This window comes from Epinephelus fuscoguttatus, linkage group LG20, assembly GCF_011397635.1.
Source record: "Epinephelus fuscoguttatus linkage group LG20, E.fuscoguttatus.final_Chr_v1".
NCBI classification, from domain to species: Eukaryota; Metazoa; Chordata; class Actinopteri; order Perciformes; family Serranidae; genus Epinephelus; species Epinephelus fuscoguttatus.
This window is the reverse complement of record NC_064771.1, coordinates 15,790,063-15,804,054: the sequence shown is the minus strand read 5'-3', so window position 1 is coordinate 15,804,054 and position 13,992 is coordinate 15,790,063. Positions and strand designations below refer to the sequence as shown.

At 42.4% G+C, this 13,992-nt stretch overlaps 1 protein-coding gene across 2 annotated transcripts in view; it reads left to right on the top strand.

Moving 5' to 3' along the window:
• mpp2b (MAGUK p55 scaffold protein 2b) overlaps positions 1-13,992 on the top strand; it is a 63,554-nt gene that overhangs the window by 6,947 nt on the left and 42,615 nt on the right. Inside the window, exon 2 of one of the 2 annotated variants that reach the window (XM_049563954.1) lies at positions 8,443-8,522. In XM_049563954.1, the coding sequence (XP_049419911.1) occupies positions 8,492-8,522 (31 nt within the window). In that variant the 5' untranslated portion in view covers positions 8,443-8,491. Of the gene's footprint in view, positions 1-8,442; positions 8,523-11,387; positions 11,703-13,992 lie in introns of those variants that run through there. The other variant, XM_049563953.1, reaches the window with a different exon arrangement.

Here is a 13,992-nt window from a genome sequence, read left to right as displayed (position 1 = left end):
TGTTGTTACTTTTATGATGACAGACAGTCAGACATCTGATCTCATACATATCAGGCTACAAAATCATCTGATCTAATTCATATTTATTTTTAGGCTCTTTGTTGTAAATCAGGGTGGGGTAAAAATATAGCAGTACTCAAGCCCATCAGCAGCACAGAGCTGGAGCCTGTTCATGGCTCACAAATTTTGTGGCTGTAAAACGGTTTATTTAACAGCTCTTCGTTCAAAATCTCTTTTATGTTTGCAATAGATTTTGGCTCTGAGAACATGAGGGGAGGTTTCTGCTTGTTTCTAAATTAAAATATAAAATTCAGCCACTCTCCCCACTCTGATCATTTCTGGACTCTCCCTTAATAAATGCCAATGTCAGGCAAATACATGGGCAAACCAATGTGTCAGTGTTGGCCCTGAAAGCGGGGATTCACTCTGTAATGTTCAGCCCTTAACCAGAGTTTCTCCCGAGAGACTTGAGTGACATTGAAACAGTGACATTCATTTTGCTTATTTCATCATGGCCGCTTCTTCAGAAAGAAAAAGACAAAAGAAGTGGGGACCTTTTAATGAAATCCAGGCAGGCAGGCAGGGTGGTGATTGTGAATGCTCCCCCTGGGCAGCTCTCAGCACTTTGCCTGAATCCTTTCGCCTCTCAGTGGTGTGTACATGACATTTGATTCTAATTACACTAATTACAATCTGTATCAGCTGAGGGAAAAGGAAGCCTCACAGCTCTAAGTTGATCAGATTTTATGAGATTTCTGGCATCGAGTGATGTCTTTTGACGTTGGGAACTCTTTTGTCATCATGCTGTTTAAAAAAAGGGAATCGGCTGTGACGCAGCACACAGAACACAAAAGGTGTTAAGCTTGATTTGAGAATCTCTGAGAAGCTCATGTGGCTGTGGTAGCCAGTGAGTCCCAAATCTGTTAGCTGATGGTTAGTCATTTGCAAGTAGATTTTTTAAATGCATGATAAAGTTTTATTGTAACTGTAAGCTCGATCTGTGCCCAGAAAAAATACATGAAGCGTTCTCTTCCGTGCTGTTTTCCTGCTGCCAAGAAGCAGTACATTGTGTGTATTAATATGCATGCGGGGAGTATGAAACACCTTTTTTATTTTTGAAATCATCCAAGCGTGCAGCGTATTGCTTTAAACTGCACTTGAATTTATCCTCTCCTTCAAAAGACCTCCGCATTTTGTTTTGATTTGTACAGGCATTTATAGTAACTTGGGTGTTGATACGAGCCCCAGAAGGCAAGACTGAACGAATTGCTTTAATGTTATCTTTGGGGAAAGAATTTAGTCTAGAATTTAGTTTGACAACAGAGAAGCAAAAACACAGTGGTGCTTCCTTCAAGATACTTGAGGGCATATACACAGAAGAAGCTCCTGTGGTAATTTTCATCAAACCTTTCAAGTATCATTCCCCAATATTTTTGTAAGAGCAGTATAAACTCTGACAGGATTGTTTTTCTGAAGAAACTACATCTTTACAGTGAGTTTTGCTAAATGTTATTTTCAGTTTCCAGTAGCAATATCTCCTTTCTGCATTGTATCTTGGCAAGAGGCAGCCCCTCCTAGAACATAAGGCAAAAATGATCCAAAGATCAAATGCTAACGGTTGGGGGGTACCAGCATTCCACCTTCATGTGTTAATCAGTGTGTGATCATCATTACAGAGAAATACAAAACCGTACTAATGAACCTTCAGTAATATAGGCCTGTATTTTATCTACAAGTGCACGTCACACACTGAGCGAGCCGCCGGCGACAAAGCAGTAATGATTGTGCTAAGTGGCTAATGGGCATGTAGCTTCTTATATGTTTCAGATGATACGTCATGTTTGTAGTCGACAAATGATCGGCAAATGTTTGCAGAGTTTACATATCACCTTGGGTTCATCCTTCACCTTTGCAGGTACCAGCCCTATAAATTAGGGGTAGTGCACATGGCGCCTCTTAAACCGCCTGGAAAACACGGTGCACTGGGTGCTACTCTTGTGTTTTTTCTGTGCCAGCTTTCAAGAGCGCGGCAGCAGGCTGCATCTGAGCTTGCTGAGCAACGTAACAAGCACCGTATCATAGCCCATTTACCTGAAATCCTGAGTGCAGAGATGATCTTCTTCCAGGCTGTGTTTATAAGTGTGTTGGCCTATCATCCGTGTGACAGATGTAAAGCTCTGGGTAGCCCTGCACTAACCTGATCAACTTTTACGTATTTATCTTACTGAATATTTACGGAAGAAGGGAAAGATATCTGTTGGCTGTGATTGGTTTGTAATGTGACTCCCATCTGACTGCTAACAGTGGCCTCTTCCTGTGTCTGTTCTTTCAAATTAAGTTCCCTAATAGAGTTTTACATTTGTTTTGTTGTTGTTTTTTGGGCGGGGGGGTTCAGTGACTAAGCAACCAGTGAAATTCTGCGGACTAATGACAAGCCATGGCAAGTCATCCAGAGCTCAGAACAAGAATAACCAACCAACCAAACAAACAAAAAATGAAGCAGACAAAATTTACAAATTTGCATATTCTTTTATTACTTATTGTCTATTTTTTTGTAGGTATTGTTTGTTTCTGTTGAATTCTCATTAGCTCTTGTTCTTTTTTCTAATTAACATAATAAATATAAAACATAATAACAACAACAACAACAACAATAATGATAATAAGAGGAGGGGTTTGTCAGGGAAGTTTGCCTAGGGTCCTGAATGTGTTAGGTCTCATGCACCATTAGGGGCGTTTATGGAAATATGTTATTTTGTAGTTTGGATGAACTGCCCCTTTAAGTTTAAATTTAACTTGGGGCTTTACTCTGAATAATCCAATTAATTTCATTTTTTTAAAATTAGAAGCAGAAAAAAAGAAGTTACATTTAGATGAACATTAATTTTACTCACGTGCTGTGCTCAGGCCACTGGAGCTTAATACAACAGGTTTGAAAGCCTTAGTTTTGGCTGCAGAGCTCTGTCAGAATTGATTTCCTGCCTGCTGTGTGAATGCTAAACTCTTTTTTATTCAACAGTGACTCTGATATAAAATCATTTCTACAGAAAAAGAGCAACTCTGTACTGAAGTGTAGCTCAAACCTTTTAATAGACCCAATTTTAGCTCCAACTTATTATTATTTTACGCATTTTCCCTTGTTGCCATGGCAAAGCGCCGGGGAAAAAGGCGAAGAGCTGCTCACGGTTGTCTTGGATACGACAGTTTTCCCTTGTAAAGTAATGAGAGGAGCTGAACCTGTGGGAGCACAGGGTTATTTTTAGGCCTGACGCCAGCCTGCATGTGTGGATTAAGACTTGTTTGGTCGCTGGAGCGTGTACATGCATGTGTGTGTGTGTGTGTGTGTGTGTGTGTGTGTGTGTGTGTGCGCGCGCATGTTTACAGGCTTTAATGCAGCCTCACTGTGGGAACAGCTCAAGGCCTTTTACACTTGGCATACAAACACCTGGGCTACTACTTGTGTCAATGTTCCAGATCAAAATGTGCTGGAGGATGCAATTTAAAGAAATTGCAGTTCAGTTCTTGGATGCAGGCTTGAAAGAAATGGACGTTTCCCTCAACCACTAGTGGGGATCCTCGCTCATGGAGAAATATGTGTGATCAAGTAATTTACAAGAGTACATTGGTTTCATGTGAGAGTGGAGGCTTGCAGGCCTTGCAGACAAAATCCTTCAAGAGAAAAGGAATAGCAGGAGTACAGTAGAAAAGACTATTAATCTTATTTTTAAAAGTATCACATATTTCCTTGAACTTCAGGGATATTTTTAAGACACCAAAGCCTTGACCTTTACCCTCATTATCGCTCATTATGTAAGACTTGGGCAATGCAGGGATTTAAACATAGTCTTTTGCTACACTGGAAAGGGTTATTTGCTAAGGAGCCTCAAAAATGTCTAGAAATATAAGTCTAAAATCTGTGTGCATGCACAAAAATACACACACACGCACTCACCAACACCCAGCTGTCCTCTTGTCTAATAGATTGACAGTGTAGAGATGATAGCAGGTCTGCAAAAATGACGTCATGGCAGCTGTGCTTTTGAGCTGCTCTCTTCCTGCAATACAATGTGGAATATGGAGATATGTGTCAGTGCGTGTCGCTGTGTGTGTGAGTTGACTAATAGAGAGAGTGGGAAAATCACTCAGAGAGGAGAGACAGTTTAGATACACACAGCATTACTGTAGAGATAGACTGACTCACAATTTGCACAACTGCTGGGTATTTTCCACCTGCAGCTAGTGTGAAAATACCCACTTTGACCTCACTGAAGGATCACTTATATACACACTGTTCAACTTCTACATTAGTCTTAATGGTGTCATTAAGGACACCTATTTAATCCTTGATTGCAGGGATTGACTACTGGTTGCCACTCTGGTAGACATCCAGGCTTTTCTTCAAGAAAATGCCACCAATTACCAAGAAAATGTCACCATTGGTGATGACTGCACCATCATTAGATCTCGGCCAATTATTCTCCTTCAGTAATATAAAATAAGGACGAGGGATGGCAGAGTCAGAGAGCAGAGAACATCCTGCCCACCCCCCAACCCTCCTTCCTCCCAACCCCCCTCCCCAGTGTGTCAGCCCAGCTCGAGCGCGGCCAAGCTCCACTGCAATCGGCTTTGACTTCTTAGCGGCCGTGTGGTCTCTGCATACTTTTAACAAGCTCTGTCATTTCACAGTGCAAACAGGGGATGCCATGGATAAGCCTGTGGGACTGGTATGTGGTATTAAGGACCTGATCCGCATTGATCAGAGTTTTGCAAAAGAGCTTGGTCCCTCAGCATCTAGGAATGCGCTTCAGTGTCACAACCACAACCACATATACTGATCAATTTGCCCATTCCTGACCTCCCTTCAGTTGGATCAAGTCAGAAAAAAATTAAACCATTTAACTTAAAGATGAAGGTAAAAAAAAATTAAACTATTACCTACCTCGAAAACATAATGAAGTCGCCTACACTCAACTAAAATTGATACACACACAGAAAGGCATTGGAAAAATGTGACAGCTTTTCACTGTGAGTCAGTTACACTGAGTTCAGGTCGTGCTATTCTAAATATGATATGACATGTCCGTGGGTTAGGAGGAATAGATTTATTACATAAGGCAAAGAGAGGGAGTTAAATATAGACCAAAAACCATGGGCAGCATTAAAACATATGGCAGAATAAACCAGATTATTGCAAGGATTAATGGATGATGAACAGTGGATTCATAGAAGGATACATTTAGGCTCTTTCTACACCTATATAGATATTTTTTAAAACAATAGTTAACGCCCTCCATTTCAAACAACGTGCATTTCACAAATATCTCTGTCCACACTAGAATCCAAAACTCCAAGTGCTTGCCGGCATTTCCTGTCTTCAACAGTCTCCCCTCGTCACAAAGGTTGTAAAGTGTACAGGCTAAAGCACACCTAATGGAGATCTCATCACTGCGGATTCCCCTTTGATATAAGGGTGAAAAGCTCAATGAAAGATACGTGTGATGCTTTGGACATGCAGAAGTTTTCCTTCCACTCCTCAACAACAATCCCACTCTTGACATTCTCCCATCATTAGCCGGTTCCACTGAGCCTGATCCTAAACCATCATTCCTGGTGGGCTTTACCCACGGACGCTGAGGTGGAGCAGACACCGGGGGCATTTTTAAAACATTTATTTGCACATATGTTTTTTTCCCAACTGTTGGTTTTGTCATGAAGACTTTCAGATGAAATGCAAATATTATGTGCGTTTTCACGCAGCAAATAAAGGCATCATCCAACCAAGTTGTGCAGACCATACGTCATGTCCCAACGTCACGACAATGGTGGACCTGTTGCATCTGTTGTAAATTTGCATTGCTGCGTGTATGACTAGTTTAGATGCTGACGAGTATTTTTCTTTTTCTTGCCGTTAATTCGTCACGCCCTGGTGTGTTAGGCCATAGACTATTTAAGAATTGGTCGTAGTTACGATGACGTCGCCTATTGGTTTGTGGCCTCCTGTTTCAAAGCCTTGAGTTCGGCAATCAAGCTGTTGCCATCGTGGTTCTGATGAGGCAGAAGTCAATATATTTGGACGAGAGGGTGGAGCTGTGGAGGAGTGAGGGGTGGATCCGACTCATGGATTATGGGGATGCCTCGCCATGCCTGTTACCCAAGGCGGCCCTGCCCTTAATTATGTGTAATTTTAAGCCTTAATAAAATGTAAATGGGTGACTAATATCAAATATTCCCCCGACATGCAGTTGTCATAAACTTTGAAATTAGCAAAAGTGACCAAAACCGTTATTTGTACCAGATGTTAACATGTTTATTTCTGCTGTAAAGTCTGGTCTGTGAACATGGGTATCTATAGGGATTGACACACTTCTGGAGCCAGCCTCAAGTGGCCGTTCAAGTAACTGCAGTTTTCATCACATCCGTGTTGGCTTCATTTTTCAGCCCCGGAGGTTGCTGCTTCGTAAAGGCCTTTATTCAGATGGATTTATGGAAAGCAATAATACAGGTGTCCCAGATAACTTCCACAGTTTCAGCATCAATGCATCCCCAGGCTCCCCTCACGCTGTCGGATCAATATCGAGGATTATAATTGAAACATGCCCTTCTCCAGTGGCTTCACATTTACTAGTTTATAAGATGAATCTTTAACTGGTGCCTAGGGATGTGTTGGTAAACACACAAACTGCAGCACTGCACCTCTGAACAAATAGGGTTTGGGAATATTTTGATCTCCGCGCAAAGAATCAAATTAATAGAATTACATACCACTGAGCTTGAAGATGTCTTTAATATTACAGCTTGCATATTTGTGTTCATTGACAATGAGAAACTAAAAAAGAAGTAGGTTCTTAAAGTCTTAAATTACTGGGTTATTCTTTAATCATTCAGATTTGGCTGGGTGGTTAACAACACATTTTTCTGTGGTGTGACAAACTCATAATATATATTTATTTTTGCTTTAACCAGACTTGTAATGAAAAAGGTCACCCAGAAAGCCAGTTTAGACATGCCAGCTGATATGTAGTAAAAGAGAAATGTGATTCAATCTGAAAGGAGAAATATATTTAGTAGGTCTCTTAAATAAATAATGCTGGAAGCCATTCAGGAAATATAGCAAGCTTTTGTACCATTACTGATGGCGCCCCCACATGGCCTGTAAGGTAATTCCCCAGGTGCTGGAACACTGTGTGAAGATGCTTCATCACTGTAAATCTGATCAGTGGTGATGAGGCTGAAATGGGATTTTTATTGTTGACACACATTCACACAGTGGCCACGTGGTGACGTTACTGGGTATTGGCCACCACAGAACTGGTTCCACCATGAATAGCTATTGTCATGGCAACCAGGAATTAGCATCCTTGGATACCACTGTCTCTCCCTCATCAGCTGCACTCTTTCCCTCCTCACCATTGTTCTTGTTTGATCTCACTCTCCTCTCTTCCTCTCTCACTCTCTCCGCTCTCCCTCTGTCTGCCCCCCCCTCTTCCTCTCCCTCTCTGACCCCCCCCTCCCTCCCACCTCCCCCATCTCATGTTTCCACACAGCCAGAGCCTCTCTGCCTGACAGTTCTCTCCTCAACCCTCTTCTATTTTCTCCTGTCTATCTGTTTGTCTCCTCGCCCTCATGACTATTGATTGCCTATTCTGTTTATGTTCTACACACCCCCTCCTCAACTCTAATTGCTATTCACTCTGTGTAGTTCACAAATTCCACCTCACCTGATAAGCCAGTTTTGAATCTCTGGACAACGAGTGCTTACTCTCCCAGTCTCTGTCTGTGATGCTTGTTGCTTTTTCATGCTGCCTGATGTTAAATGGATCAATTAGAATCAACAGAGATCCTCACTAAGCTAATGTTAGCTGGCCTGCCCACCCACTCACCCGCTCAGTCAATCCCTCCCAACTGTTGCTAATAGTATTCCCCACGGATGTGACGGCTAAAACTGTTTGGGTGTTGCCAAAGCAACTGGTCGTTCTATTTTTAGCTCTTAACAAAGTTAGACACCAGTTGTCGTGTGTGGGAGCTTGTTTAGGCAAATTAAGAATGAGTCGTGCACACATGTAAGTCCACTGACTGTGAATGTGATTATGACAGAATAGGATTTGTTTTCTTTGTTGTGGCTGGATTTAGACTTCCACGGATCCCTGTGCTGGACTCAGAGGGCCTCAATGCAACAACGCAGTTTATCGCAATGAGACATGCTATAAAAACAAGCTATGAAATATGCAGAACTCTGACTTTGGCTCTGTGGGAAATAGTCCCGTTAGACATCTGCTCTTTATAGAACTATAGCACTTTAACCCTCTTGCCATTTTTTTGAACCTTAACTCAGCCTCAGTGGTCTGACAGCCAAGGGATTCTGCATTCATATTCACAATCAATACTTCATTAGTGTTTTCAATGCATCTCCCTTGTCTCTCTCTGCACTCTCTTTCATTTCAGTTGACCTAACAAGTTTTGCCGAGGATACTGGGAGGAACCAATTCTTAAAATGCCCGTGGCAACATCCAGCTCTGACTCTGGTAAGTGGCTTTGTCTCGCTATGATGAGGGCATGTGTGTGTGTGTGTGCGCGCGCTCATGCGTGTGTGTGCGTGTGTCAGTGAGAGAGATATCGGGAGGCAGACAGGAGGGAGGAGATACTGAACGGTTTGTGGTTATTCCAGCACTCAGGACATGTATCTCATCTCCAGAGTTCTAATGCGACTTAATGAGCTGGCTAATGGAGCGCTAAAACTCCACTCTTAGATCTGTCATGCCTCGGAGGATTTGCCATTGTATCCTTCGCAGCCTTCCACTCGTGCATGTATGCACGTTAAATCTGCACCAGTGGCCAGTAGGACGAATGTACACGAGCGTATGCAGGAATGTGCACGCACCCTCACACAAATGTGTCTTGTTATGGATTGATGACTGATCAATGATGACTGACATAGTATGGCAGGAAACCCCGAGGGTTAAGTGATTTGCAGTCACCTTCTTCCATCGGTCAGAGTCACTTTGGCAATTAAGATTTTAACTTTTTTGAGTTATATGAATGAATTTTTAATTATTTGTTTAAGGCTGTTGGATTAAAATGTGATAGTTTGGCAGTTTGATACCACTTAAAGGCTGCTGTGAAAGATTAAACTTAAAGATGCTGTAAAGACATTCACAAACAGTGCGTAACACAAGTCTGTGCTTAAACCACGGGTACGAGTCAGGGATTCATCAATATTTAATTTCCTAAATTTATCTGTACTCTGGGAACAAATTTAGAGCTGCCTCAGTCCATGCCCACGCACAAATGATAAAGGACCGTCAACAATATTCAAACCATTAATTTACTAATACATTGGCCAAATGTTTTAAATAACAATAAAACTGAAGCCCCATCATCCTCATTAATTATTGACATAATTTAAAGAAATTCAACCACAAAATAATGTAGAGCCTGACAAAGGCAAAACCATTATTGGCAAGAAGAAAACAAATGTAGTTCTAAACTCTATTATCAGTGAAACAGTCGAGTGGAATTTATTTCTCGCTCATTTCTGATGTACTAAAATAGCATGGATAGAGTGTTGTAACTTCTATTCTGAGCATCGCAGCGGTTCCCTGAGACTTTACTAAGTGGCAGCCTCTGGGGCTAAAAAATGAAGCTGACACAGAGGTGCCAAACTCTGCAGTTCCTCGAATGGCCACTTGAGGCTGGCTCCAGAAGAAAGCCAATGTAGGCAATAGGCAATTTTCTATATAACTCACCTGTTTACATTTTATTAAGACTTAAAGTTACACATAAGTAAGAGCAGGGCCCCTTTGGGTGACAGACTGTCTGCGAGGCATCCCCACAATCCATGAGTTACATCCACCCCTTGCTCCTCCACAGCTCCAACCTCTCATCCAAATGTGGTTACGTCAGGCTCAAAAGAACCAATATGGCAGCAGCAGGAATGCCAAACTCAAGGCTTTAAAATGCAAGTCTAAAAACCAATAGCCCACATCACAGTAGCCACATCCATTATTTTTACCAAAATAATCAAACATTTGCGTTTGGAGTGACGGCGTCTGTAATGACGGCCATAAATCACAACCGGTAAGATAAGTAGCAGCAGAGACCTGGGCCACTTTCTTCATGATACACCTCTGGGCAAAGGTATTTTCTTATACAGAGACATGGAGGTGTGACAGTATGCTGATGCAAACAGCAGGCACACACACGCACGTCACCTTAGATTCTGAGTCATGAAATCGATGGCAAGTTTGTGTGCACACTTATTTTGTGCGCAAAGTAAGAACCTTTCTATACACATATTAGTGAACGAAGCTCCTTCAGTCAGGCAGTGGAGAGCAGACTTCTGGAGTCAGTGCAAGACAAGAAGAAGACAAGAATTACTGAAATTAGAAGTCAAATTTGGCATCACATTGATGGTCTCTTTTGTTGGCAGTGTATCAAAGTGAATTTTTTAGACGTATACCTTGGCACTGATATCAAAGTTGAAAATGTAGCACTGTGACTGCAGTAGCTTTGTGTTTCATATTAGTCTCTAAGCTGGCACGTAGCCACACTTCCATGCATTTCCTCTTCACTCAGTGCTGAGGGCACTTGATCCAGACACATAAAAGATTGAATAGCCATGGCCAGATGTCTCAGAAATTAGGAGTCTCAGTATATTGGTTAACAGAGGACCAAATCTAGAACTCAAAGCTTTATAGTATTTTATCGTGTGGTAATAAATTGCAGGAGTCAGCTGTCGGATCGAGGGAGAAAAGTAGTTCCACAGAGAGTTGAAATGTGTGCGGAGTTTCTTTTTTTGTAATGGGCTGTCAGTCAGTCCTGATTTGTACAACAGCCGACGGCTTAGTCTGGATGACTGGCATTTTTAGTAACACACAGTAAATTGTTCTCCAACCCAATTCATCTCTATTTTTTAAATTAAAAAGCAGCATTCTTGGGAAGGCTATTTTTGCACAGGCTTGGAGAAGGGTTAGAGTAGGGTCAGTTTTGATTTTAAACAGTGGGATATTTTTCAGCTCCTGTCAGCGAAGGGACTTTATTTATGAGCAGAAAGCACAAATATAAAATTCTCAATGAGCACTGACTGCATCTGCAAGGCTGGCTGTGTTTGTACCTGTGACTGTGATGTCAGTAACGGAGGGTCATCACTCATATATATGTCAGCTCCCCATGCACCACCTCCTTGACCAATCCTCCTCCCAACAAGCCAGCCTTCTGCTCCTCTTTCCCCCAGTTAACCCCCACGGGGAAGCCTGGAGGGAAAAAAATGGTCCTGCCTCCTTTTCTCCCTCCTCCTAGAGAGAGAGCATCATACTTCCCTCCCTCTTTCTTCCCCCACTCCCCCACCTTCCTTTCTTTGCTCATGCACACAACCCTCTCTCGTCTCCATTCATTCATGCGGAGGAGAAGACGCTCAGCCAGGCATAGCTTATACACATTCACGTCAAGAGCAGGTGGAGAGGGAGGAAAGAGCGAGGAGCTGTTTTGGCAGAAAGAGGAGAGAATCAGGGAGAGATAGGGAGAGAGGAAGAGAGGGAGATCTCTCAGTCTGCCTCAGATACAGTATTGGGTGTGTTACTGTGAGTGTGTGCACTGTAGAGAGGTGTTGTTCACCATGGCTGGCAGCCTGTTTGGAAGGCTCTCCCTGGAGGAGGGGGACTCAGTCAACTCCCTGGAGGGCCTGGAAATCAAGCTGGGGGGAGAAGGTAAGAGCACAGGTCCCTACCTGCTGGGCGCGTGAGGGGATGGCAGGACGGTTTATAGAACTGATGAGTTCTCCGGCTATGTGTTTTATCACAGGTGAGGGGAAATGTAGTGGGCAGAAACTGGGGAAGCTGGGAGTCACTATTAAAATGCAACTAACCAGGCGCAGCAACACGCTTATGTACACATTAGCGTTTATGGGCTAGTTGGTGTTTGAAATTCGCATTGCACCTGCTCCTGATGTGCTGGTTCAAGCCTCCAGAGTGTGATGAAGATGAGCAGAGACAGATTAGGACCCAGGGCAGCATGTGATGTACAGGAATCTGAGGCAGCAGGCTACAAAGACAGGAAGGAAGACAGCAAGGTGCAGTTAAAACATACCTCAGTTTCTTTAATTTACAGCGAGAAGCCTTATTGTAAACTGAAAGCAACAGAGTGAGAGACAGTGGACCGCACTCTGAGATAAGTAAAGAAAACAAAAACAGATAAGAAGTCATTAGAAGATGAGCAGCCTGTGTAAAAGCAAGCACGCGTTTGTTGTATTGAATGATAATCCACAGATAATGTTTGCGTACACAGTATGGAGTAGAGTGTACCATACATTTAATTAATAATTGATGGAGTTTGTTAATACTGCATGGGGCTGCATACTACACACTCACATGTTGAGAGTGTGTGTCCGTATCTATTTGCTCAGTGTTAAGTGCTTACATCTATCTGATGTTGTCACGTTAAATTAGTTAAGGTTGGAGGCATCATTACATCATTGCCAAGTCTATTGCATGCCACACAGTATACCATGTTGCAAGATATCCTGTGCTCTGTAATGTAGCCTGACAAGACAGCGGTGACAGCCATGATGAATCACATTTTCTGTCAGAGCATTTGCATCCTGTCTATCAGTTCAGAGCGTGTGTGTGTGTGTGTGTGTGTGTGTGTGTGTGTGTGTGAGTGAGTGAGAGAGAGGGACGGAGAGAAGTATAGAGAGAGACCTCCGGTGCATTGTACATTCATGGAGAGTAGGTAGGGGGTCATTCATATGCAACAGTGTTCTGATCAGAGACAGCACGCTTGAAAGTGTCAGACTCACAACCTTCAAATAACTCTGTGGCTCTCTCACTTTCACCCCCACTCTCTCCATACACACACACACACACACACATACACACACATTCCCCCACACTCTGATACACAGAACACCATCAGAGGAATATTCTGTGTGCCTACTGGACTAATGAAGCTGTGTTCAAACACAGATGATGGATCATTGAGTACAGTGTGTTGGTAGGATTAGCCTGTCAAAGATAATCGCTGGGTTTCAAGAGAATGGGACAATTTAATTCTGTTCCAGCAGAGGGTATTCGATAACGTGGCGACACTGGCAATTATTTCGTCCATATCGCACCCTGACGATCTCTGTTTGCTCTTTCATTAACTGCTGTGGGGGAAACAGATGCACAGTCAAAGTCAAAATGTTTGCTTCCTGAGAGTCGATAGGTCGATAAACTTGTTGGTGTTTGTTTTTCCCTAGGGCTGGGCGATAAAGAGAAAATTAAATATCACAATATATTTGACCAAATACCACAACAGCGATGTTGTAGGGTTGACTCTAGGTGCTTTTACAAACTATTTACACAATGAGATTTTTGATAAATAATCATCAGTTATGTGGATATAAAGACTAAGAGGGTAAAGGCAAATAATAGAGCAGCTAGAGCACTCTAGGAAGTTCAGAAAATGACATGAATTTAAGTCTTTGTAAAACAGAAAATAGACAGTGTGTAGGTTCTGTACAGGGACATATCTTCCAGTTAAAAAGGAATATTTGACCAGGGTACTGTTACAAATGGGATTCAAATTTAATGGGAGAATTTGATTTGCTAAAAAGTGGATGGGCTTAGAGTTTAGGGCGATTCTGTTCAACAGCACTCCACTGCTGAGTGGACGATTGGCTCCAAACACCTTCCTCACTGTTGGATCAGGAGGAGAATAGTGATGGCCGGACCAATTCTTGTAATAGTATTGGTTCCTTCGAGTTGACACATGTAAATGTATCAGACCTTTTGAGTTTTGCAAATATGGTGTCAGTTTGGCATTATGGTGCATGCTGGTTCCACAGCTAGTGCTGCCCATCCCACAAAACTTCTCTTCCAATTTATTACCAGTCATCATGTATGAATTTCCATTAATACATTTGAAACATTGAATTTACTGCATCAATACAACATCCCACTTGTATGTAGGTAGGCTATGTAAGTTCAATACAATGTCCCAGAAATGTCACTCACCAAC